General features: G+C 47.6%; 9 protein-coding genes across 9 annotated transcripts; 4 read left to right on the top strand and 5 right to left on the bottom strand.

Annotated features, from left to right (window-relative positions):
• Window positions 1–153: 153 nt before the first annotated feature.
• ASPZODRAFT_147637 (hypothetical protein) lies at window positions 154–1,571 on the top strand (the record flags this gene model as incomplete). The annotated part of the gene is made up of 3 exons (XM_022725279.1): window positions 154–221; window positions 280–1,182; window positions 1,229–1,571. The coding sequence occupies 3 exons, from the start codon at window positions 154–156 to the stop codon at window positions 1,569–1,571; spliced, it is 1,314 nt and encodes a 437-aa protein (XP_022576772.1).
• Window positions 1,572–1,869: 298 nt separating this feature from the next.
• Window positions 1,870–3,690, top strand: ASPZODRAFT_2122587 (hypothetical protein; the record flags this gene model as incomplete). The annotated part of the gene is made up of 1 exon (XM_022727804.1): window positions 1,870–3,690. The coding sequence occupies one exon, from the start codon at window positions 1,870–1,872 to the stop codon at window positions 3,688–3,690; it is 1,821 nt and encodes a 606-aa protein (XP_022576773.1).
• A 282-nt stretch (window positions 3,691–3,972) lies between these two features.
• ASPZODRAFT_105543 (hypothetical protein) lies at window positions 3,973–6,983 on the bottom strand (the record flags this gene model as incomplete). Its single annotated transcript, XM_022720906.1, has 14 exons — window positions 3,973–4,541; window positions 4,597–4,789; window positions 4,837–4,891; window positions 4,956–5,220; window positions 5,277–5,394; window positions 5,444–5,561; window positions 5,616–5,743; window positions 5,801–5,880; window positions 5,934–6,061; window positions 6,108–6,205; window positions 6,258–6,368; window positions 6,428–6,442; window positions 6,500–6,756; window positions 6,806–6,983. 14 exons carry the CDS (start codon window positions 6,981–6,983, stop codon window positions 3,973–3,975), a joined length of 2,313 nt encoding a protein of 770 aa, XP_022576774.1.
• A 3,085-nt stretch (window positions 6,984–10,068) lies between these two features.
• On the bottom strand, window positions 10,069–12,281 carry ASPZODRAFT_77390 (hypothetical protein; the record flags this gene model as incomplete). Its single annotated transcript, XM_022730166.1, has 7 exons — window positions 10,069–10,141; window positions 10,192–10,366; window positions 10,430–10,599; window positions 10,647–10,922; window positions 10,985–11,181; window positions 11,249–12,035; window positions 12,085–12,281. The coding sequence occupies 7 exons, from the start codon at window positions 12,279–12,281 to the stop codon at window positions 10,069–10,071; spliced, it is 1,875 nt and encodes a 624-aa protein (XP_022576775.1).
• A 106-nt stretch (window positions 12,282–12,387) lies between these two features.
• ASPZODRAFT_29343 (hypothetical protein) lies at window positions 12,388–13,367 on the bottom strand. Its single transcript, XM_022728180.1, has 11 exons — window positions 13,244–13,367; window positions 13,181–13,196; window positions 13,086–13,132; window positions 13,026–13,041; window positions 12,922–12,977; window positions 12,862–12,877; window positions 12,758–12,813; window positions 12,697–12,712; window positions 12,593–12,648; window positions 12,519–12,534; window positions 12,388–12,475 (listed from the first exon to the last, which is right to left on the bottom strand). Exons 1-11 carry the CDS (start codon window positions 13,344–13,346, stop codon window positions 12,460–12,462), a joined length of 414 nt encoding a protein of 137 aa, XP_022576776.1. The 5' UTR covers window positions 13,347–13,367; the 3' UTR covers window positions 12,388–12,459.
• Window positions 13,368–13,655: 288 nt separating this feature from the next.
• Window positions 13,656–14,579, top strand: ASPZODRAFT_105549 (hypothetical protein). The gene is made up of 3 exons (XM_022720907.1): window positions 13,656–13,830; window positions 13,895–14,023; window positions 14,080–14,579. Exons 1-3 carry the CDS (start codon window positions 13,794–13,796, stop codon window positions 14,535–14,537), a joined length of 624 nt encoding a protein of 207 aa, XP_022576777.1. The 5' UTR covers window positions 13,656–13,793; the 3' UTR covers window positions 14,538–14,579.
• Window positions 14,580–14,779: 200 nt separating this feature from the next.
• ASPZODRAFT_137405 (hypothetical protein) lies at window positions 14,780–15,992 on the top strand. Its single transcript, XM_022724306.1, has 6 exons — window positions 14,780–15,030; window positions 15,076–15,237; window positions 15,303–15,390; window positions 15,438–15,468; window positions 15,519–15,597; window positions 15,647–15,992. The coding sequence occupies exons 1-6, from the start codon at window positions 14,835–14,837 to the stop codon at window positions 15,841–15,843; spliced, it is 753 nt and encodes a 250-aa protein (XP_022576778.1). The 5' UTR covers window positions 14,780–14,834; the 3' UTR covers window positions 15,844–15,992.
• Window positions 15,993–17,453: 1,461 nt separating this feature from the next.
• On the bottom strand, window positions 17,454–19,114 carry ASPZODRAFT_137406 (hypothetical protein). The gene is made up of 4 exons (XM_022724307.1): window positions 18,750–19,114; window positions 18,438–18,688; window positions 18,009–18,379; window positions 17,454–17,961 (listed from the first exon to the last, which is right to left on the bottom strand). The coding sequence occupies exons 1-4, from the start codon at window positions 19,046–19,048 to the stop codon at window positions 17,548–17,550; spliced, it is 1,335 nt and encodes a 444-aa protein (XP_022576779.1). The 5' UTR covers window positions 19,049–19,114; the 3' UTR covers window positions 17,454–17,547.
• Window positions 19,115–21,330: 2,216 nt separating this feature from the next.
• On the bottom strand, window positions 21,331–22,050 carry ASPZODRAFT_137407 (hypothetical protein). Its single transcript, XM_022724308.1, has one exon. It carries the CDS (start codon window positions 21,867–21,869, stop codon window positions 21,471–21,473), a length of 399 nt encoding a protein of 132 aa, XP_022576780.1. The 5' UTR covers window positions 21,870–22,050; the 3' UTR covers window positions 21,331–21,470.
• Window positions 22,051–22,286: the final 236 nt, after the last annotated feature.

Genomic DNA, 22,286 nt, shown 5'->3' on the forward strand with positions numbered 1-22,286 from the left:
CACCTTGCTTCATGCCATGCATGTCAAGAATGGAGTGTAACCATCCTTGCATTACCTCGTATATCCTGCTTCATAGATCTATGTATCAGGAAAGTAGAGCATCATTAAGACTTCGGTCTTTCATTGATGTCTTGATCAATCCGAGACGCATCAATGGCTGCCAAGTCCCAGTGGAAGAGAATCCTCGTTTGCGTGGTTCCTCTCTTCGCAACCCTTTGCATGTAAGTAATACATATCGAGATCTATATCGAGAGAGAAAGAAACACACTGACTACACAGTTCATTCTCCAACTCGCTCTATATCCCCGCTGTCCCGTACATCATGGCAGAGTTCCATGTCTCGTCCTACACTGCGTTGCTGCCCGTCACGGTCTTCAATGCCGGCCTGGCAATAGGCCCTATAACCGCTGGCGCCCTGTGCGAGTCGTACGGCCGAAGACCTGTGTATATCCTCTGTATGACCGGGTCAGTTGTGTTCACAGCGATGATTGCTTCGGCGTCAAACTTTCCCACCCTTCTCATCGGCCGCTTCCTGGCGAGCGTTTGTGCAGCCCCCGTCATCACAGTTGCTATAGGGACAGTCACCGATATCTGGGGTCCAGAGAGTGAGATGGAAGACACTGGCCGGATCCTGGCATCCATCTTGATGGCCACCACCGTCTGGGGCACTGAGATCGGCTCTCCAATTGCTGTTCTCATCCTGACATTCCTCCCCAACTGGCGCTGGATCTTCCGCATCCTCGTCATCTTGTTGAGCGTTGCAAGCTCTGTCTGCTTGTGTTCGGAGACTTCAATCATGCCAATGCCGAGATCGAGTTCGCGTAGGCCTACAGGCGGCCTGGCATTCTTTCAACAGGTCCTGCGAATGCTCCGGGACGAGCCGATGCTTCTACCCAGCTCACTGGTCTCCTGCCTCGCCCTGTCCGTTGTGTTGTTTTTTTATATAGCTTTCCCCCTCATCTACGCGGAGGAATACCACTTTTCCCTCCCCCAAGCCTCAGTGGCATATCTATCCATGTTTTTCGGCAGTCTGTTTGGGTTTTGTCTCCTCCTATGTCTAGACCGGGGCTACTATCAGCCAGCGAAGGCCAAAGCAGCCGCCCTCGGTTGTGTTTTAGAGCCTGAAGAGCGCCTCTATCCAGTCATCGTCGGGGGAATTCTTCTTCCTATCGGTTTATTGTGGTAAGTTCATCTCATTCTATATTCCCATCTACATACTAAGGAATAGTTTTGCGTGGACGACGTATAGCCGCATCCACTGGATGATCCCGCTGCTTTGTCGGCTCCCGATTGGAATCGCCTATTTTCTCATCACAGCTGGATGGCCTCTGTACAGGAACGAGATCTACAGTGTTGAGCATGGCAGGGCGGCGGCGGCAGCCGACCACCTCCTCCGATTTACCACCTCCAGCTGCGTGCCCCTCTTGGCTGCACCTCTCCTAGATCGGGTGGGCCAGCATTGGGCTGTTTCCATTGCGGGGTTTGTAGCGCTTGTACTGGTCCCTGTTCCACTGGTGGTTTACATATATGGGCGTGTTTTGAGAAGAAGAAGCCGATATATCAGCACTTGACTCTTATCGTTGATCATGATATTATGACGACCGGGGTCATTCCATTATGAACTCTTCCATCATTAATATCATCCAGCTATCTGTTCGGAGTACTGTGCTTGCTATGCAGATGTAAGGAGTGTCACACAAGATTTCCTTGCAATATGCATGAGCACGAGAAACCCTGCTTAGCTGAATAGATAGATTAAATCATACATAGTCTGCTATAATACAGTTCTATTATATTTACAGTGTCCATTGTACTTGACACGATCATTTCTTACACTTGTAGGACAGCGATTCATCCCCTCAGTTCACAATGGACAACAATACCACTTATGAATACTCGCGAGGTCTGGACGGGGTGAACATGTCCCGCGACATCCTCTTCTCCCGCACTGTCATGGCCTGCTTCATCTTTCTGGGCCTGTCGTTCCTGGCAGTCCGCAGTGCACAGTCTACCCACGCCTACCTTCGCCAGGCCATCGCCAGCGCCAGCCCCCCCCAGGCACAGGCCTTCTGGGGGCTCGAATCCTCCCGATTGCGCGCCCGGCTTAAGCGGCACCTCCTTTACGCGCCCCTGGGAGTCCGGCGTCACAGCCGCGAGCTCCGGGGGGTCGCGGGGGCGCACTTGGGCACGCTCCCCTCGCGCCTCCAGGCGGCCATCCTCCTCCTTTACCTTGCCAGCCAGGTTGTCTACTGCGCCTGGCTCGACTACGCCGCCAACCCGCGGGCTGCCCTCGTCGCCGAGATCCGCGGCCGGGCGGGCACCCTGGCGGTGCTGAACATGGTGCCCCTTTTCATCCTGGCAGGGCGCAATAACCCGCTCATCCCGCTCCTGGCCATCAGCTTCAACAGCTACAACCTACTGCACCGCTGGCTAGGCCGCATCGTCGTCTTTGAAGCCGCTGTACACACTGCCGCCTGGATGGTCAACGCCACCGATGAGCAGGGCTTCACTGAGATGCTGCAGCGCCTGCACCGCACCCCTTTCTTCCAGTGGGGGTGTCTCGCCGCTGCTGCCTTCTCTATACTGTTTATGACCTCCCTCTCCCCGCTGCGGCATGCTTTCTACGAGACCTTCCTCCATTTACATCTCCTCGCCGTCGCAGCCGCTGTCTTGGGTATCGCCATGCATCTCCACCTGGACGCCCTCCCCCAGCAGCCGTGGATACGCGCTGCTGCCATCTTGTGGGTGGCCGAGCGCAGCCTGCGCCTGTTCCGCCTGTTCTACCTCAACTACTCCGTCACCAGCGGGCAACGCACTGTGCTCACAGTTCAAGCCCTGCCTTTTGAGGCGTGCAAAGTTACTGTCCGCCTACCACGGCGCATCCATCTTCCTCCGGGCTGTCATATCTACCTCTATCTTCCAGCACTCTCCTGGTGGATGTCACACCCTTTCTCTGTCGCTTGGGTACAACCGGGTAAATCCAACCAAGATGACATCGAGTTAGGCCATGCTGCGACGCCAGAGGAAGTGTCCTGTAGTATAGATGCCACTGATAAATCGACCACGACGCTCGTTCTGGTGATTGCAGCCCGGGCGGGCATGACCCGCAAGCTGTACGACCGGGCCCGCGCCTGTCCTGACAGACTCTGGCATCCCTCAGGCCTGCTTGAGGGGCCCTACGCGACGAATCCCGGGGCATGTAGCATGGGCAGCTACGGTGCCGTGGTGCTCTTTGCTGGCGGCTCGGGTATCACTCACCATCTGCTGCCGGCGCGAGACCTGCTATTACGGGCCAGCGGTGCCCAGGTCGCCACCCGCCGTATCTGCCTTGTCTGGTGTCTCCGGTGTGACGCACAGCTGGCCTGGGCCCATGATTTGCTTAAGGCTCTCCTCCTTTTTCCCGCGGCGCAGGACATTCTCACCATCAAGCTTTATATCTCGAGCCAGACCACAGAAGAGGAACTCGCCTCAAATTCCATTCTCTCGTCTTTGGCCTCCTCCGTTCAGGTATTTTCTGGCCGGTGTCAGCCGGGGCGTATACTTGATGAAGTCCTCGCCGACCCCGTGGGTGCTACGCTGGTTTCTGTCTGTGGGCCGGGCTGTTTGGCCGATGAAATCCGGTCAGCCTGCCGCAACCGACTGGCCTCGTCGGTGGTGATCGATCTTGTTGAGGCCGCTTTTACGTGGTAGCTGTCTGAAAATATCACTTTAAATCAAATTCTTAAAATAGAAATACCAGTATAACATATTGCCATAGCACAGTAACTTCTTCTATAATCTCTGTCTAAGCAGTGCTCTTTATACTTGTGTATCTCTAGTCTTATTCCATCCAGCAGTGGTCAGGCTGCGGTCTCCTTATAGCCCTGATTAAGCCTACTCAACACTCCCTTGAATTTTCATTATTTCCCCATACATATTCTCCTGGTCAATCAAACTTGCCGATTGTATTCCTTAATCACGCAGCTAACCGAGTCAAGGATATTTGAAGCGATATTCACAGCTGCTGGTTCCCTGAGGAGCCTCAATGTTTTGACCAATCCGGCCATTCAACAGCCGGAAATATTCGGCATTTCCAATATCCCCGCCCTCACGATCCATCATAACCATAAACACCGGGTCGCCATTCTCAATATAATCCGAACTAGAGAGGTTGGTAGCATTCAAGAATCTGAATCGAGTGGCCTCTTCCACTTTCCCGCTCCAGATAAAGGATAGAATCAAGTATCCGGATTTGGCTGGGCTAGAACTCAGCCAGGAATAGTCGTCTCCATTCTTGGTATAGATGCGGTATGGGTGGTTGAATTTGAGCTGACCATCATAAGATAAACATTTACAAATATAGAAGGACATTTGGCATACCTGTTTAGGATCATCAGCCGAGGTATTCTCGATGTTGACATAAAACTTCTGATTTGCAGCAACACTGTTGGTCTCCATGGTCAATAGTGTTGCGCCAGAGATGGATGTAGTCAGTTTGTGAAGAAATTGGATCCGTTCGTCCGTCACTGCAGTTCTATTTACATAGCTGAATGCTTCTTGGGCTGAATATCAATTAGCAAGTATAATCATCCTAATGGGAAAGGGGCAAAAACATACCATAATCTGAAGAACTAGTCGGAACAGTGAAAACCATATCACCTTCGGGTGAGGCGATCTGGAATCCCACAGAAACTTGGGTGGTGCTTGGTGTAGCTGTTTGGCCCTTGAGGATGGTGGCGAATTTCTGTTTGATGCCCTGGTATCCTGGTATGGAAGAGATGGCGTCTTCAATAGACATGACGCGGGATTGCTATAGAATTAGATTAGGCTTCATATTGGAAACAGAGAAATACATACCTTCACAGCACGCCAGTTGTAAAATGATCCAACAGTATAAGCCCAAGCAGGGGGGCTATTGGGGCATCGTTAGATCATCAAGGTTTGATAATTAAGGGATTGGGGATCAAAAAACCTACTCATTGCAAAGCAAAGTATCACCTCCCTTGGCCTCCCAACAAACGGCATTGCTGGATGCACTGCTTGATTCCTCTGAGGAAGAGCTCGTGGATTTAGCATAGCTCACATTTGCAGATGCCTGGACATATGGAGAAGAAAAGGATAGAGCAGCTGCCGCCCTCATCGATTTGGCCTGGTCAGCTTTGGCCGTCTCTGAGGTTGATGTAGATTCCTGTGAGGAATGTAATCTTCCACCTAGTTCGACTCTTGTAACATAAAAGCGGCCTTGACAATTAATATCTAGGCATATGTCTTTTCGTTATGCTGGAGTAGTAACATACCGTATTTATCCTTGAATCTATCAATTGCTGCCACGGAATCCACAGCCATTAAGTCAAATTTGCATTCTTCAGACAGTTCGAGACTGTCCTCATCAAAATCAACCACCACACGGGGGAACTAGATGACAAGTGAGTATATCACTATGATACTGTAGATGTTGGCTTACGTTGTAAGTGATGGTCATCTCCTTTGTCTCCGCAGATGAGCTAGACGAAGACGATGATGAATCATCCTGGCTATAGCTGGCTGAAAGACTAGCACTGAATCCAAATGCGCCTCCAGAACTATTCTTATTAGCCTTGATCAGATCATTGAACCATTTCAAGAATCAATCCTACATGGCCAGTTCGGCTGCCAGTTGGGATAAAGAATTCTGCGCAATAGCCCGGGAAACAGATTTGGTTTTCTCGAATTGTTCGATATATGAATCATCTTCAATTCTGAATCGAGGAATCCTAAGCATTTGCTACCGGCATTATTAGTAACCAGTTATTATTAGCTGTTAGTATCTTATTAAGCCCACCTTTTTCTTGGGGATAGAGTCAGAAGCTGCAGTGGCTGAAATTTGATAATTCAAAAAGACGCGTGGTTTGAGTGCAAAAGCTATTGGTCAGAGGATTTTTAGGTATATATGATACCAAGTGGATAAGAAGTACCTGTATGCATTGAACGCTCGACCACTTTTCCCAAACTCCCACCCAGGCCGATGACTCGGTAAGCATTAAGTAGGGAATTGTTGCGAATAACGACACTCCAGTGTGTCTCAGACATATCCGCAGGGTGGCTATATTATTAATATTGGGATAGTTGATTAAGAGGAAAGAACTTACATGATGCTAAATGTAGTCGTGGGATTGAGGAAAATATTATGGCTGAAACTAGTCGGCATATCTGGGGATTTGGGCTGAGCAGCTGCTGGAAGTTGGTGCTGAATGATTAGCATATTACCTATCAAATGAGGTATGGTATCATGTTCTTACATCAATGGTTGCTTTCATACCCCGGCTGAATAATGACTGAAGCTCCAGATCAATGACTTTCTCTGACTTGAGATAAACACGGTATGTATCGGCATTGTCCTCAGAGATTTCCTTTTGTATTTATTAGGACAGAATAATAGACGAAAACAATAAACCAGGGTCAAACTTACGCCAACTTCACTAGACTAGAACACAAATTTTAGCATCAAGCCCGTTACATATTATGCATAGAGAGAGCTCACCTTCTCATTCAAAATATCAAGATAGGACTGAAACTTGGTCGTGTCCAGAACTTTTGCTCCCCGTTGGTTACAAAATGCACTCCAGACCAGCCTGGGCTCGAGGATATTCTCGCTAAGCAACAGCTCACGAATGTCGGACAGTTTCATCTTGCTCGCATCCAGATTCTTAGATGGAATACAGGATGTTTCCTTGATGACGCGGGTCTGCGAGTTGTACGAGTATACATGGAGAACTTGTGTGGATTCACTCGCAAGGCCTAAGCTTCATAAGATAAGGAATAAATAAGCCATAACACGAATACGAACTGGTCAAGAACTGGTCAATTTCTGTCCCAAGGCTGAGAACAGTGGTGGTAGTAGCAGCAGTAGTTGTAGCGTCAGTGACAGCAGTAGTAACATCAGTAGCAGCAGCAGTCGTCGCAGTGGTAGCTGCAGTGGTAGCATCAGATGCAGCAGTGGTAGCGTTTTGAACCAGAGAAGCCATTTTCACAGAAATGCGGCGCTGTTTAGATAAATCAAATTCTTGATGCTTTGCGTTGCTAAGACTAGAGTTGAGATGAGGGATAAACATCATAGTATTTATAGCTGAGGGATATCTACGGCCGAGAGTTGTTTTTGGATGAGGGGTCATGTACATTCATGATACATAAAAACCCCTGTCTAGTTTACCAGGATAGAAGTGAATTACCCTTTCACTCATGTGCCCATCATTTATCTAAACTAGGTAACAGTATATTTATATTATTATATAAAATCTGGTATGATATAATCTCTATCTCTCAATATATAGATAATTAGGTATGCTATATATATATTAAGTACAGTTGATACTAGGTACCTTATTACAGTATATCAGAACATCAGGCATTCAGTATAATTGATGCTCTATCCTGTACAGCTTGTAGTTGTAGTGATCTCTGTACTTATCAGGTAGTGGCGCCAGTGGTACGCGTCGATCTTGCAGCATAATACATTTAGATCCCCCCACTGCGAAGTGGCCACCTGTTCTCTGTTCTGCTTTTTGAAAATACGATCTATTCAAGTTTCGACTTCTAGTATCTCTGCTCGGTATGGGCCTCTATTTATTGATTGAATCAGGCATGGGGTACACGAGTCAGTATGAAGGTTATATACCCTCCCTAGTATTTACTTTCAATTTCTAGCCGTGACAGTGAGTTTTGATAAATCAATATGGTGGTCCCTGCAATCTGCAGTGTACTTTTTTTTCCTCTTATGGCGACTGTTAAGCGGGGAAGGACTACGTGGCATCTACTTATAAAGCATAGTTATCAAGTAATATAGTTACTGCATAAATGTAGTGTAGTGAGTTGCAGTAAGATACAGCTCCCTAGGCTATATTTAAATATATGTGATAATGAATATAAAACCTGGAGTATTTATAATTACCCATATTGTAGGGTCTTAGCCATGCACTTTCTATCATAATTGGTCTAATTTAATAGAAGATAATGAATATAAAGGTTATAAATACTAATACCTGAATTTTGATATAGTTTGTCAGATCTATTAGATTCAGATTATCAATTTGCGCTAGTATATTTTCAGTAGAACTTTAGCACTACTTATGGAGTAGATCATGCACTAATGGCATTAGTGTCGGGTAAGAGATCATCATATGATCATATCTAGTTGTATGAAACCTACCACTAGATTCCTTCAAGTTACAATGTGTCAATACAATGTCACTATTATTAGAGATAATCTCTAAATAAATCGCCACTATGAGCTGATTGCTTTCAAAGCTGCGGCAAATGGAAATTCCAGATCTACTAGACTTCCAAGTACCAAGGTATATGGCTAATATAACACTGACCCTAAACCCTAACCCTGCGATATATTTAGCTTCCAGCATTCAAGAAACTATTTTCATCATAGATTGGTAAAACATTTACTGGCTGTGTTTCAGCAGCCTTCTGCAAAATTCAACATGCCATTAGCTGGTACTGTAGACAGGACGTAAGGCCGTTACCGATGACGCACTCATCTTCCCCCCACGTACTACCATAACACTGCTTATCAAGCACCTTAGCAAGCAATAGAGCTAGATCATAACAGGCAGGGTCAGACGAGCCAGGTCAATCAGGGATGTATACCCCGCGTTGGGTACCTGGGGATCCCCGTGGGTAAATAGGCATCAGCTGTTACACTCTAGAAGGCTAAGTAATGAATTCTTATTTTCTCTAAACTGTACCGTGTACTTTATGATTCCTTGGAGCTTGCGGTACGTAGATCATACTGATATATGTCATACCGAGGGGTCCTGAATACATCAATAAAATGAAGAGATCTTGGGATAGAAGCCTATAGCTAATCGGTGGTACTTGGAAAAGTTTTTGATTTCCTACATACATAAGTATTCACTTAGGACTAGCTAGTGAGTAACTAGTCATGGGGCCAGTTGAGAGTGCACTGATTCATTAGAAGAATAAGGCTAGATGGACAGCGTTCGGAGATACATAGATAGTAAGAACTCAAGTCTTACAGGCTAGGAGGCATTATGATATAAACCAAGAAACCATCCATTTGGATAGCGAAATATCCTTTTTGTCAGATACATCCGGCAGCTCGACGGCTGCTTTAAAATAGTCATGGAGTCCAGTAGAGATAACCCTTCAAACACTTGCCATAAGATCAGGTCAGTTTAAGGTATCGAATAGTAATATTCCTCCTTAACGGCCTCTAATTCTGCGCACATTAGTTACAATATTCTAGGAGTGTTTTGCCATTAGAATGGCAGAAGGGAAGGTAGTAAAGATATTAAATAATATTATATATAAGACTTTTCTGCATGATTATACATATCTTAACTTAGAATAGTTCCTGCTGTTTTGTCCTCTCATCCAGTTCCCTAAAATCAATTACTATACATACTTTAAATTGAAGGCAAAAAGTCCAAAGAAACATTATTAGTCAAATATTTATCCTACAATAAGAGCTATATAATATTGAAAATTGGTTTAACAGGGGCCAGGGTAGTAGTGTCTCACAATATTCAGGTTCGGCAGACTGGTATTTGGATTGGTAGCCTATATTAGAAAGGCACAGTTGGTCACTATCTTTATCTATTAGGAAGTGGGCTCATATGGCTAGCTATATTTCATAAAATATAACCAAGTCCACACAGTGTGCCTCTTTACCTTTGGTGCCATCTGTATACAGCCTTATCAATAGCCTTTTTATGATATTGTTTCTAGAAATCCCTGCGCGTTCAAGCTTGACTTGATTAATTCTATATGATGGTTCTTCAACAGAAAGTAGGGCTCTATAGAACCATATATATTCCACAATACTTGAATTTGCGAGAGGATTTGAAGTGTACAGCATCGCCACCAATCATCCAGACGAAATCTCTGAAGCATATCTTAATAGCTCGCTACAGTACGTATTCCTATTTGACCTAAGGTTTATTAGCTTGTAAGCTGCATTCCGTATAAAAAAGGACCTCCTAGCAACTAGTGAACTTCTCCTTATATATATGACAAAGTCTATACTAACCTTTGAACTTTATAAAACACCAACCCAAATGTTAAACTTTTGAACTATCCATATCACGGCAGATTCAGGAAGAGTTCGAGCATTTTGGGATAGTTGGGAGTTCCCAATCCAGTAACGGGATCCCATCTATAAATTAGCATGTTTTCATTACGCCAAAGTTGATCGTAATTGCTTACCCTGTCGCGGCAGAGAAGCCATCTGTCCCACACCCTGGATTGGAGCCATTGGTGATATCTGTCAAGACCCAGGGATGGCGGTAGAGCACTGGGTTGAGGAAGCCCAAGGGTCCTTTGCCAATAGCCAACCGCTCGTCGATGATCCGATTAATGATTGCGGCGAAGATCGGAGTGCCTATCAAGAAGCATTAGAAGTCAAAAATAACAATGTTGATTGGAATAATAAAAAGAAACATACTAGCGCTTGTTCCTCCGGTAGAGCCGACCAGGCCTCGGTAAACGACGGCGAGGTTGTCACCCACAGCGGCTACATCTGGATATGCGCGTCCACTACGATTGAACAGGGCTTCAGCTACCGTCTCGCTATTTCCATGGGATGAGAACGAGGGCGGATAGTGCTGAAGGTACCTTGAAACATGAGCAAGAGCGTATCTTGAAAAGGAAGAGTAAAATACATATTGACTGCTTGTGCCTGGTAATCTGGCATTGGATAGATGTTGCTGAATCCGCCTCCAGACGAGAGCACCGTCTCACCACGCATGCGTTCAAGGGCTGTCTCTTTGCCTTCCCGGATGGTTGTTCCGCCGACACTCGTAACATATGGACAATTGTTTGGAAACGACGGGCTAAAGATGGTTTGTTCGGGCCCGAGACATCCATCAGGCCCGGCCACCCCGTTGTCGCCAGAGGGAAAGAGAACAGTGACGCCTTGAAGTCCTAGCTTGAGGTATCTCAAAGCACGGAGGTGTTTAGTAATAGTGAACAGACTGAAGTAGTGAAAGGACGAACCCACTCAAGGCACTGACGTCGTTGATACGAGGCTGGAAAGTTGGTCTCGGGCCCAGCGTAGGAGATTGAAATAACATTAGTGGGCTGGTACACTCCACACATTCTCTCCCCTCTGTATCCTCCCGGGCTGAGATTTGGATATACCGGGTCGCGTTCTGGGTCGTCTCCGCATTGGCCAAAGGCGCAAGATGTACAGTAGGACTAAACAGTCAGCAATCATCACTTGTCGATAGGAAGGATTGGGGCTAAGTATAAGAAAAGGAGCTACCCCGTCAATAGCATCCAGAAGGGTATTTAAGAACCCTCTATTCCCATGTTCTGAATAGTACTGGTCATCGGTTTGATAAAGCGTAATGTTTTGTGGATAGATGAGAGGGTATGCGACCTGCAGATCAAGATCGGATTCCAGCCCCGCGTCCGACACCGGGACGGGAGCTTCCGCCCCGTTGATAAATGCCGGGGTAGGATGCGTCCCCGCGGGGATGTGGGGGGACAGATTGCGGAAAAACAAGTCCAGATCCTCCTGGGCGTAGTAGTTGCCTGTCTGGAAGATACCGAGCGGGTTGTCGACTGGCGGTAATGGGGCTTTGGGGATCCTGTATAGGGCGGCGATGCAGTCTGGAGTGACCAAATCATCACAAGCGAGGGACATCTCCAACAGCGGTTTGTGTCCAGCCAGCTCACCATGGATAACAACCTCGCCGCGTTTAGTATGAGTATGTCTCACTGGGACAGCAATCCCAGGATGGATGTAATCAATATGTGGCTGCACACTGCGAGGCAGCGAATACTCTTCACAGAGAACCGCCGTCTTTCCGTCCGATTTATGCCGGTACCGGTAATATTTTGTGGAGAAGAGATTCTCTGCTGTCCCAACAGCAGTCACGAAGACGATCCAGCCTTTATTTTCCGTGTGCAACAGGCGGCTCTCGTCAATTCCAGCTCCTATCAGCCATTCCCGCACAGCCGCAATGGCTATATCCGAGGGAGCAAACATGTCGATTACCTGACTCGCACTCCAGTGCTGCCCATAGTTGGTAGAATCAGGATGTGCTCTAATGATTCATTAAGGTCGGTCTTTGAAAACACGCTGATTATACTCACATGTCCATAAGCAAGTTGTGGGCGCGGTGCAAATTGCTCTGCTGTAAAGCGACCCGCACAACTACTTGAGCTGAGGCTGGCAGCCTGCCTTGATTCTTCCATTCAGAGCCAATTAAAATGCGTTTCTCATGGATTTGTGATGCATTAATTGTTAATGTGTGGAGAAGGAGAATTTGGGTTAATTGGATTAATCGCATCAATTGCATTGTGGGCAAGTATTCGAAGAGTGAGATGGCTGAGTATGGGTGGATGCGGGATGTTTGTTCTATATATAATTACAATACGCATATACTGGTAAACGATAACCGAATAAAATACTGCCTTGGTATAGAGAAACTAGTTCTAGATGATCATGTCACATATAACTTATATTCGTTATTTATCCTCGGGCCTGCTAAAGTTAGATGGAGTTTGAAATAAAAGGGAAAACCTACAAGAAGCCAAAGTCATCTATGATGGTCAGCGTATTCTACAATAACAATAATCCCACCCTAACAGGGAAACATACAAGGGTAAGACTCAATGTCCACCTCGCGCTTCTCGGAGCGCTTCTTGTCCTCAGGACTGAGCGAAATTAGTAGACACTAAGTGCAAAAAATGAGGCTGCCTCACAGGAACCCAAAATCATCTAAAAAATATTAGCCAGGTTAACGGATATTAGGGCAAAACTTACAAGGATACGATTCAATATCCACCTCACGCTTTTCCGAGCGTTTCTTTTCTTCGGGGCTGGAATGGATCAGTAGATAATACCATCCCTCAGGGAGGCTGTCTTACAGGAACCCAAAATCATCTAAAGATATTAGCCAGGTTGATGGGTATCGGAACAGAACTTACAGGGATATGATTCAATGTCCACCTCGCGCTTCTCAGAGCGCTTCTTGTCTTCAGGGCTGCAATTGATTAGAATGATCTATCGTTTAGACAGCAAAGTGGCTCACAGGAATCCGAAATCGTCTAGAGATATTAGCCAGATCGACGGAGATTGGAAGAGCACTTACAAGGATAGGATTCAATGTCGACCTCACGCTTTGTCTTCTCCTCGGGGCTGAAGAAAGTCAGGGTTGAAATTTAGGGCCCGACCAGGAAAACCCACAGGAAGCCAAAGTCATCTGGATAGTTAGCGATGTATGAATAAGAGCAAGAATAAGAGACCTACAAGGATAGCTCTCAATATCAACCTCAGCCTCTCGCTTGACCGGCTGAGCGGTGGCAATACCAGCCGACATCAAGCCAAGCAGAACACATTGGAGGACCTTCATATTGAATAATCTGATATAAATATAGTGTATGGTTGTAGTAAGGAGAGAGAGAGCGTGTACACGGCCTTTATATCCTTCTTGATATAGACAATACAATCCATTTCAGCTAGTAACACGGCCCAGATGGGATAGTGATGGCGGTTTCATGCAACGTTCCAGGCCTCGTATCTGCAGATGCTGCATTAGCGCCCACCAAGCAAGCATAGAGCACAGAAATAGTCCATAAAGAGTAGTATATTACTCTGTATTACTCCTCGGTGTCTTATCTGCTAACCAGGCTTATTCCCTATTGACAAAATGTTTCGCTCTCGCTACCAGAAAGTCCCTGTCGAGGAAGAGATTGGCCAGAGAGCAAGATCATCGTCATTCTCCACATATGCATACCCTATCGTTACCCTCCTCCTCGTCAGCCTTGCATTCACAGCGGGGTTTTTCCTCGACCGAGACATGAATCGTCGGTGTCTCCGTCGCCAGTCTTTCTACTGTATGTTCCGCTTCTGATTCACCCAAAAGATGATCAGGGATTACTCATTGGTATACTCAAATAGCCCCCGCTCTGGATGAGATTGACAGCACATATCACCTGGTACGCTTCAACAGCAGCGTCGGATATCGAACCCCATTTGGGGGCCGGCCAAGCCCGGAAGTAGATGCCGCCTGGGGCACTCTTGACCATGGTATCTTCCTCCATCATCAACATGGTATTGACGAAAACAATCATACTGACGAATAGTGAACGTGAGGAGTATCTCAGCCGAGCAGGTGGTGCGCAACGGCGGCTCCCTGGATGATGTTCGCCTCCCTGAAGAAATGGGCGGTGGATACATGGCGTCGGACATGTATACGCACCAGCTGCACTGCCTCAACTTCCTGCGAAAGGCGACATACCCAGAATACTACGCATCATCTCACGGTTTCACCGACGCCCCGCATGTCGTGCGACTTCATATGGACCACTGCATCGAGCTGCTACGTCAGTCGCTGATGTGCCAGGGCGACGTGGGCCTGTACACCTTTCAATGGCTGGAGGAGTACCCAGGCCCGTATCCGCGCTTCAGCACTTGGCACAAATGTCGCAATCAGGCCTCTATCGCAGCCTGGATTGAACAGGGCGCTATTCACACCCCGCCCGACTATCCCTGGCCGCGGGTGCCGGGTTCGGTGGTGTTTCCCGTACCAGATGCAGATTAATATAGTTAGGGAATCTAGCCCTATCAAACTTAAATATCTATGGTCAAGATTAGCCCTGTGGAGTAATTTAGGCTATCTGTGAGCCACTCCGCTCGTGCTTATTTTAGACTAATTTCCCCTCACCTGTGAGGGCTCTCGTATTCGAGTTTAAAAAGTGGGTGTTGTTCTGCAGGAGGTGACGGCTGATTATTATAATACCATGTGTTATAACTGAAATCTTTATGATATAACCAATAGATTGAAAGACCCTTAAAGACCCTGAAAGGTGTTTCCATACACTCTCAGTGCTCCCTTACCATGGATTCTCTGGACTCTGAAAATGCGCCTTTTCTTCCAGATGAGAAGCCCCCTAGGACGAAGAATCAGATATTCGCTAGACAATGGCCGTGGATTCTCTCAACCCTCTTCTTTGCCCTCCTTTCTGCCCTCTTGTTCTTCCGTCTTCCATCTTCACCGTATGGCAGCTATGAAAAGGGATTCTCAACAGACTTAAGTATGACCAAAAGCAATCCACCGCTGGTATTGTGCTGATAAATAGAATCGATTCGCTCCAGTATTGAACTGCAAGAGGTCCAATTCACTGGTGGTCTCGAGCTGGACGAGAATGGGAGACTGATCTCAGTCACTGACCCTGGCGCTCCCAAGTACGCCGGTCCGCCGAGTCCTGAAATCGACGATGCCTGGAACGAACTAATGCTGGGTGTGTATCTCTATGCTTGTTTCACCTGGACAGAGAAGAGAGAATGAGTGTATTAACTTAGTCAGCACTGGACTTGGACCTGTCCGAAGATGAGGCCGAAGGGGTCAAGGAATGGACGATGAAGGGCGAAGACAATGCGAAATACCGCGTGAGGTAACTATCTTAATGCCTTACTATGACGAAGACTTGCTAATGGTCAGCTTGGACATGTACCATTCATTGCACTGTCTAGTAGGTATTTTATCATTATTCTTGACCTCTTGATACTCATAATGAGATAGAATGCCATCCGCAAAGCCCTGGATATCGACTACTATGAGCCAGGCAAGAAGCATCCCTACTACTATCGCCTTCATATCGGTGAGTCTTTTCAACCTCCATTCAAACTCTAGCTGACAGATACATATAGACCATTGCATCGACTACCTCCGCCAGGGCATCCAGTGTTCTGCTGACATGACGCCATTAGGCTACTGGTGGAATGAGGAGTACCAAGTGCCATTTCCTTACTTCAAGGAGAAACATACCTGTCGCAACTTCAATAAGCTAAGAGACTGGAGCATGGGGCGTATCCCCGAAGATAGGGCTGACAGGCACCATCATTAGTATATTGATTTGTATGAGACACGAGCCCGATACCCTTGCTACGCGAGGGGGGTCAAAGAGGGGGCTTTGATTTTCTATTAATATATATATATTATAAGATAGTGTAGAACAGAGCTATACAAATTAAAACTGCCCCAGACCTACGGACCTGCATAGTTGTACTTTTCTAGATGCTTAAGTCTACTGGCAGCCACTATGGACCTACATTTATAATTATTAACACTAATCTAGATAAATTAATATAGGAATCACCTAGGAATTGATGTAAGAATTAATATGAGAATTAACATGGGAATTGACGCAGGATTAATATAGGGAATCATTTAGGTATTAATATAAGAATTAATATAGAAATCACCCAGGCATCAACAGGGGAATCAATATAGAGCAGAGAAGATGAAAAATTAGATTATAAAGGATTTAGAATAGTTATGGACCTTCCTAAATAGGAATAGCCTATTGTGTACATTACATCTTGGCGCCAGGAGATAGGTATTTCTGTAAAACAAAGAGTAAAGTAATAATAGTCTCTAGATGAAAAGCTCACTGTTATGTCTTGCCTTATGCTTCCTATGTTCTCCCGGGTTCGAAAGGCTGTACGATCTGAGAAGGTACTCTATGTTTGAAGAGGACAAAAGGCCCCTCCTCGTTCCCCCATAGCCCCCTGTTGCCTCGGGATAATCCTCGTCGAGTATGCCTGGGTGTCGTTCGTTCCATGCGATAATATCAGGATCCTTGCTATCAACATGGCTAGCTAGAAACTGCCCACGGTTTTTTTTTTGGATGGGGGTCCGACGCTGGAATGGTGCGAAGCCTGTCTTAGTTTGATTTATATGAATAAAGATTGTACCCTCTCCTGTGACTGGTCGTCGGTGAACACCGGCGACGAGCCATAGCGATCCTCGATGTTGGTTGGAAGACACAAGCGATGCATCTCGGCGACTAACGCAGTCGTCAATTGGCGGTATTCTCTGCAAGTGTCATTATCAACATCGGGCGGCAGTGTGGTAGGCTCCTTCATGAGCTCTGCATCTGCTATTGTAGCTGACGAAAAGAGACCTCCAGCGTGTCTCTGCGAATGAGATCACACGAAACCAAAAGACTCTTGCTCGGGTTCTGTAGCAGCCAGAACAACTGGTTTCAGTTGCCTTCCCTGGAACTCGGTTGTTTCCACCCAGTGCCCGGAATAGCACGATGTCATGTAGATGGTTAATTTGACGTCGGGGTAGGGTGAGAGGAGAGAGGCGATATCTTGAGGCTTCAAAAGGATGGCGCATGAATCTACACCAAGGCATAATCCACCACCAGTCTAGCCCAGACAACTCATATGACAGCAGAATGTGTCATCAAGACACTGCATAGTGGAAGTCTTTGGGAAATACTTCATGGTTAAAGAAAGAAAAATTAATCGAAAAGTTGCCGGCAGCGTAAGGGGAAAACTTTCTATTATCAGGTGATACAAGATGACTTGAAGCTTGTGTCTATGCTATCCTCTAATTGGCAGATAGGAGGCAGATAATGTGCCCTAGGTGAAGACTGAATGAGCTTGGGCATACAGAGGACACAGATCTACATTATTTGAGTATTTTATAAGCCTACTTCCAAGAGTAGCCCGGTGTAAAAACCCTAACCATGGATAATCTATGTAGCAGAATGACTAGATGATATAGTCCTAATGAATCCTATATAGATTGCTTTTAACAACTAGATATGCCTATTCCCTTGGCCATCTATATTGAATTGGTGTCTCTCTCTCTCATCATGAAAAGGAAGAATCTTGGGCCGGTGAGGAAGGGGTAGCATCTGCAGGGAAACGGCCGGTCCAAATGCTTCATCCCACCGTTCCAACATCATCTTCAGCATACTCTTGGGGACTTTATTGAGCATGATGTCTTCCAACTCGGGCGTGGCCAGTGTGTCCATGTGCTGTCGCTGATGCGATAGTTCCATCATCGGCTTCACGCGGGGAAACCGAGTTTCCTGCACGTTGGAAAAGACAGTCTGGATCTCTGTTGCCGTAAGGGGGGTATTCTCCTTGAGCATAGAATCAAGAGCATTGGCAAATGCTGCTGCGCTTTCTATCGCCTGGTTTCCCCCTTGTGCGTTTATGGAACTCATCTAGATTCGAGTTAGAAGTACCCTTCCAGCATAGAGAGTAAAGATACCTTGTGGACTGAATCTCCAATGACGATGACTCTTTCGGAATACCATTTACTACAGACAGCTTCGGGCATTGGCGTAAAGACGGCATTGCGCTGATGCCGGCAGAGATCTGCCAAGCGGACGCCTGGCATGATCGCATCATCCCTATGTTCATACAGTATCTTTTCCATCTCTTCGGTGCTGAATTGAGAGACTTCCTCTCCATATAGAGTCCGATCAAGTCGTTTTATCAGAAACCAGTAGACTCGATCATCGGGTCCGCTGCCTATCACGTAGCAAAAGCCTTTGTTCAATACTCGATCGGCGCAGGCTTCAGATACGCCTGGAATGACACTCGAGACGCCAAAAATACAACCGAATGTAGCAGATATTTCTATTCGTCAGGGTTAATATTCCAAAAGATGCAGTCTATATATTCTAGGGGGACATACTGTCTGCATACTCTTCATTCTGGCTTTCTCGCAGCATCTCCTGTCGAACCCGTGAATGAACGCCATCGGCCCCGACAAGGATATCGCCCTCATGGATGGATCCATCGGTTGTGATGGCTTGCACTGCTGCTCCTGTCTGTCTGACGGTTTCCACTCGTTTAGATGTGAGAAGTTTCGACTTGTCGAGAATATGTCCGTATAGGATTCGCAACAGAGCTGTCCGGTCGATCCAAATCAATGGATATCCATACCTTGAGATATTAATATCAATCACCCATATCTTGTCATGTCAAAGAGAAACTATATACTTACCGCTCTGTCAATCGTTTCCCCCAGCCCGTGGTGGAGGCTAAAGACTCGCCCCGTGAGTTCCGCACATCTATACTCTCCACCGGCCGCTTGACATGACTTATGATATCCTCGTAGCAGCCCAGCTGGTCCAAGATACGCAGTCCATTGGGATGCAGGGCGATTCCAGCTCCCACCTCGGCGACAATCTCAGGATATGCTTCCAGGAGGATGTAGTCCACCTTGATTCGTTCCAGGGTCAGTGCTAGACACAGCCCGGCTATCCCGCCTCCAACGATGATGATCTTGCATTCTTTTGCCATTTCAAGATGGTGCTTGAGTGTATTCTCTTGGTCTTTTCCCGCGATGCGGGGTATTTGTGTGGCCTGATTATGTTTCTCAAGAATTCAGTGTAAGCCCTAGCCCAGATAGGTTTCGCCAAGTAGATACACGGCCCAACTCGGCTATACGATGCTGTAGTGGATGGAAAATGAATACTGGGGATATAAAACCAGTAGTTCCGCCATAAAGTCGAGGTACTCTGAATGCTCTACGACCTTCTAGGCACCAGAATTAATCTGCATCACTCGTTGGTCTTTAATCTATACTGAGATTATGGTATATTAGAATTGAAATAGCCCTTTCCCTTGCCCAAATTGCTATAACTATGGACCCATTCCTCGCAATACATACCGTATTATCAATACAGAACTCAGCGTGTTCATATATCCCTCACTGCCTCTTCCGCGTCAACTGATACAAAATGATAGATAGATGCATTCCTAGCTTCTTGGCAGCTCGATACTCGCTACAGACTGCTGTTCCAGCTCATTATCAGTCTGGAAATCGGTGAAGATGTAGGTTGATGAGGAGGTGGTTGTGTATGAGTTTCGAGGAAGGGATTTGCGTGAGCAGATATTGACGAGGTGCCATCATGATAGGATGGGGATTATAGCTAAGCCTTGATGATATTTATACTAGGTATGAGTCATATATGTGGTTTGAGTAAATGAGATTAGGCTAATCTAGATTGTAGTGAGCATATTCATTCACTGGGTAGTTTAATACAGTTAATATATATAGGTATGGAATCAATGGCGTGCTAGTCAATAAAGAACAGGTTTCATAATAACCTAGGTTTAGTAAATATGACTTAAATACTAGAGAAACTATGCCCTGCATTGCGCCAGATCCACAGCAATCCTCGCACAGAGCTCTCTCTGCTCAGCCAGCCCAATGTCCGACTCCTCCGGGTCGACACTGAGACAGGCAATCGTGACGCCGGTATAGAGATCGCCACAGGCGGGCGACAGGGTGCGCTGTGCCCGCCGGATGAGCCGTCGGCGCGTCTCAAAGGGATCCTCCTCCTCCGTGTCGGTCTCGAGGTCGGGCAGCAGCGTCTCGATAGGCTTCCACAGGCCGATCTCGAGCAAGGCAATGCCTAACGAGTAGACGTCAAAGGCGTGGCAGTAGCGCCTGTCCGGGTGAGCGCGCTTGGATGGGTGGTGTTTGACGTCGAGATGCACCCGCTGGGGCTCGCTGGAGATGGCGGGGGGTTCATACGAATCCTCCGACGCATTACTGACGGAGTCTGAAGCGAATCTAATCTGCCGACGAGCTTCATTCTCCTCTTCACGGGGCCGTACATTGTGCTCCCCCCGCGGCGGCCGCACATCGTCGGGCCGGGAGTAGCGATAGCCCAGCAGAAACGGATGCTCAAAGTCCATCGACTCCCACTCCCGCGAGAGCACCGGGATAGTCTTGGGGAAGAAGTAGAGCTCTTCGGTGCGGATGTTCTTGTGCAGCCAGCCGCAGCCGTGCAGGAACGCAACGCTCTGCACCATCTTCCGGGCCAGATCGAACCGCCAGCCCAGCACCGGCAGGGGGTCGCCCTCGCGCAGGCTCAGCGTCTCCCGGGGACGGCGGATGCCCGTGTCTTCGACAGGGAACCCCCGGCGGGCCTGGCCCAGGCCCGCGGGCAGCCGGAAGACGAAGCCGATCTCCTCTTCTTCCTTCAGGTCCACCAGCCCGAGCAGCTCCAGCGTGTGGAGATGGCGGGCACAGGCGGGCAGCTGCAGCAGCCGGCCGAGTTTGAGGATGTTGGCCCGGATCCTCTGGCTGGACTCTTCATCGTCAGCTTCGTAGTTGTGTCGTTCGATCAAGACGGTCTCCCGGCCAGACAGCCAGACGGCCATCATGCCGGACGGGCGAATGTTGAGGTCATCGGGTTGAAAAGAGACCAGACGGGCCTCTTCTTCGGGGCTCAGCGCTTCTGTCTCATCGCTCTGGGCGACTCTCATCTTGATCTCTGCCAGATCTGCCAGCACCTGCAAGCCTTGCTCCGAGGGGGACATTTGTTCTGCTTCCATCTGTTGTTCTGCTTCCATCTCTTGCTCTGCGTCTATCTCTTGTTCTGCGTCTGCCTGTTGTTCCGCGTCTGTCTGTTGTTCTCTCCCCTGTCCCTCTAATACCTCCAGCTCTCCAGCATCATGTCGCGGCAGGTAGTCAAGCACGAGGCTGATCTGCAGCAGCTCAAACGCCCATTCGGGCCCCAGCAGGTGCAGGGAGTCGTTGTGTTTCTTGAGCACGGTGATCAGGACCTGGAACTTGGCTGCGTCGCGTAGTGCCCAGGCAAACCGGCGGGTGAGGGTGATCCGCGAAGTTATCGTCCTCTTCTTCTCCCTCAGCTCTTCTCGTAACTGCCGCCAGCCCCCGTTGACGACATCATTCTATCCAGTCGGTCAATCAAGATAGTAGATAAAACCAGCGTCTCAGGAAACCTACACCTTGAACGACTTCAAGATTGACCTCCAGCCCATATGTATCCAGAAGCTTCCGCTTGTCAGACAAAGCCTCGCCAATACAATGCAGCGCACTCGCAATGCCGATGGCCTTGTCCGGGTATCGAGTCAGATACCGCTTCAGCTTCTCGCTCACCTCGCCGTCGCGTTCTTCTGCGCTCAGCGTCGGCTGGATCTGCCAGTAGAATCCCCACGCCTTGAGGATCGACTTGTGGATCTCCAGCTCATGGGCGGCGGTCACGGCGCTCGTCTCGGCATCGCGGACGTCGGTGTAGAGGTTATAGCAGGACTGGCAGGTCGAATACAGGCCGACAATACCAATCACTAGGCCGGTGACGTCCATGTTGGGTATCAAGAATATAAGTTGGCTTATGGTGATGGGCTGAAATGAGCTGTACCTGTAAGCAGTGACCTCGCACTGCTGGGGATTGATAGGTGAGATGTTGGTATGACTAGATAATAGTAAGGTCTAGGGATATAAGAAGTCTATAGTAGGTCTAATAGGAAAATAAGATAAAGTGCTTAAGATCCTATTATCTATCTAGGGGGGTTATATATATCCTAACTTTAAGTAGGGTACTTAATAGGTGCCCAAATAATGCCTAATATTGACTAATAGTCATAAGGTGTGCTTAGTCAGGTGGGTTGTAGGTTGGCGTTAGTGTCGGCCTGAGTATACAGGTCAGGTGCCCTCTGAAATTAGTGCGGCGCCCCTCTAACCTAATTGGGAACGCCTTGGCAACGGGGCAGGGCATCTCAA

This window comes from Penicilliopsis zonata, assembly GCF_001890105.1.
Source record: "Penicilliopsis zonata CBS 506.65 unplaced genomic scaffold ASPZOscaffold_34, whole genome shotgun sequence".
NCBI lineage: Eukaryota > Fungi > Ascomycota > Eurotiomycetes > Eurotiales > Aspergillaceae > Penicilliopsis > Penicilliopsis zonata.

Coding starts and splice junctions, on each gene's coding strand:
- ASPZODRAFT_137407 (XM_022724308.1), bottom strand. CDS start 21,869: ATGGACGTCACCGGCCTAGTGATTGGTATTGTCGGCCTGTATTCGACC.
- ASPZODRAFT_29343 (XM_022728180.1), bottom strand. CDS start 13,346: ATGAAGGTCCTCCAATGTGTTCTGCTTGGCTTGATGTCGGCTGGTATT.
- ASPZODRAFT_137405 (XM_022724306.1), top strand. CDS start 14,835: ATGGATTCTCTGGACTCTGAAAATGCGCCTTTTCTTCCAGATGAGAAG. Junction 15,238..15,302: donor CTGGAACGAACTAATGCTGG/GTGTGTATCTCT, acceptor TAACTTAGTCAG/CACTGGACTTGGACCTGTCC. Junction 15,391..15,437: donor AATGCGAAATACCGCGTGAG/GTAACTATCTTA, acceptor GCTAATGGTCAG/CTTGGACATGTACCATTCAT.
- ASPZODRAFT_105549 (XM_022720907.1), top strand. CDS start 13,794: ATGAATCGTCGGTGTCTCCGTCGCCAGTCTTTCTACT. Junction 13,831..13,894: donor CCGTCGCCAGTCTTTCTACT/GTATGTTCCGCT, acceptor ATACTCAAATAG/CCCCCGCTCTGGATGAGATT. Junction 14,024..14,079: donor CTGGGGCACTCTTGACCATG/GTATCTTCCTCC, acceptor ACTGACGAATAG/TGAACGTGAGGAGTATCTCA.
- ASPZODRAFT_137406 (XM_022724307.1), bottom strand. CDS start 19,048: ATGGCAAAAGAATGCAAGATCATCATCGTTGGAGGCGGGATAGCCGGG. Junction 18,689..18,749: donor GGGAAACGATTGACAGAGCG/GTAAGTATATAG, acceptor TAATATCTCAAG/GTATGGATATCCATTGATTT. Junction 18,380..18,437: donor GAATGAAGAGTATGCAGACA/GTATGTCCCCCT, acceptor CCTGACGAATAG/AAATATCTGCTACATTCGGT.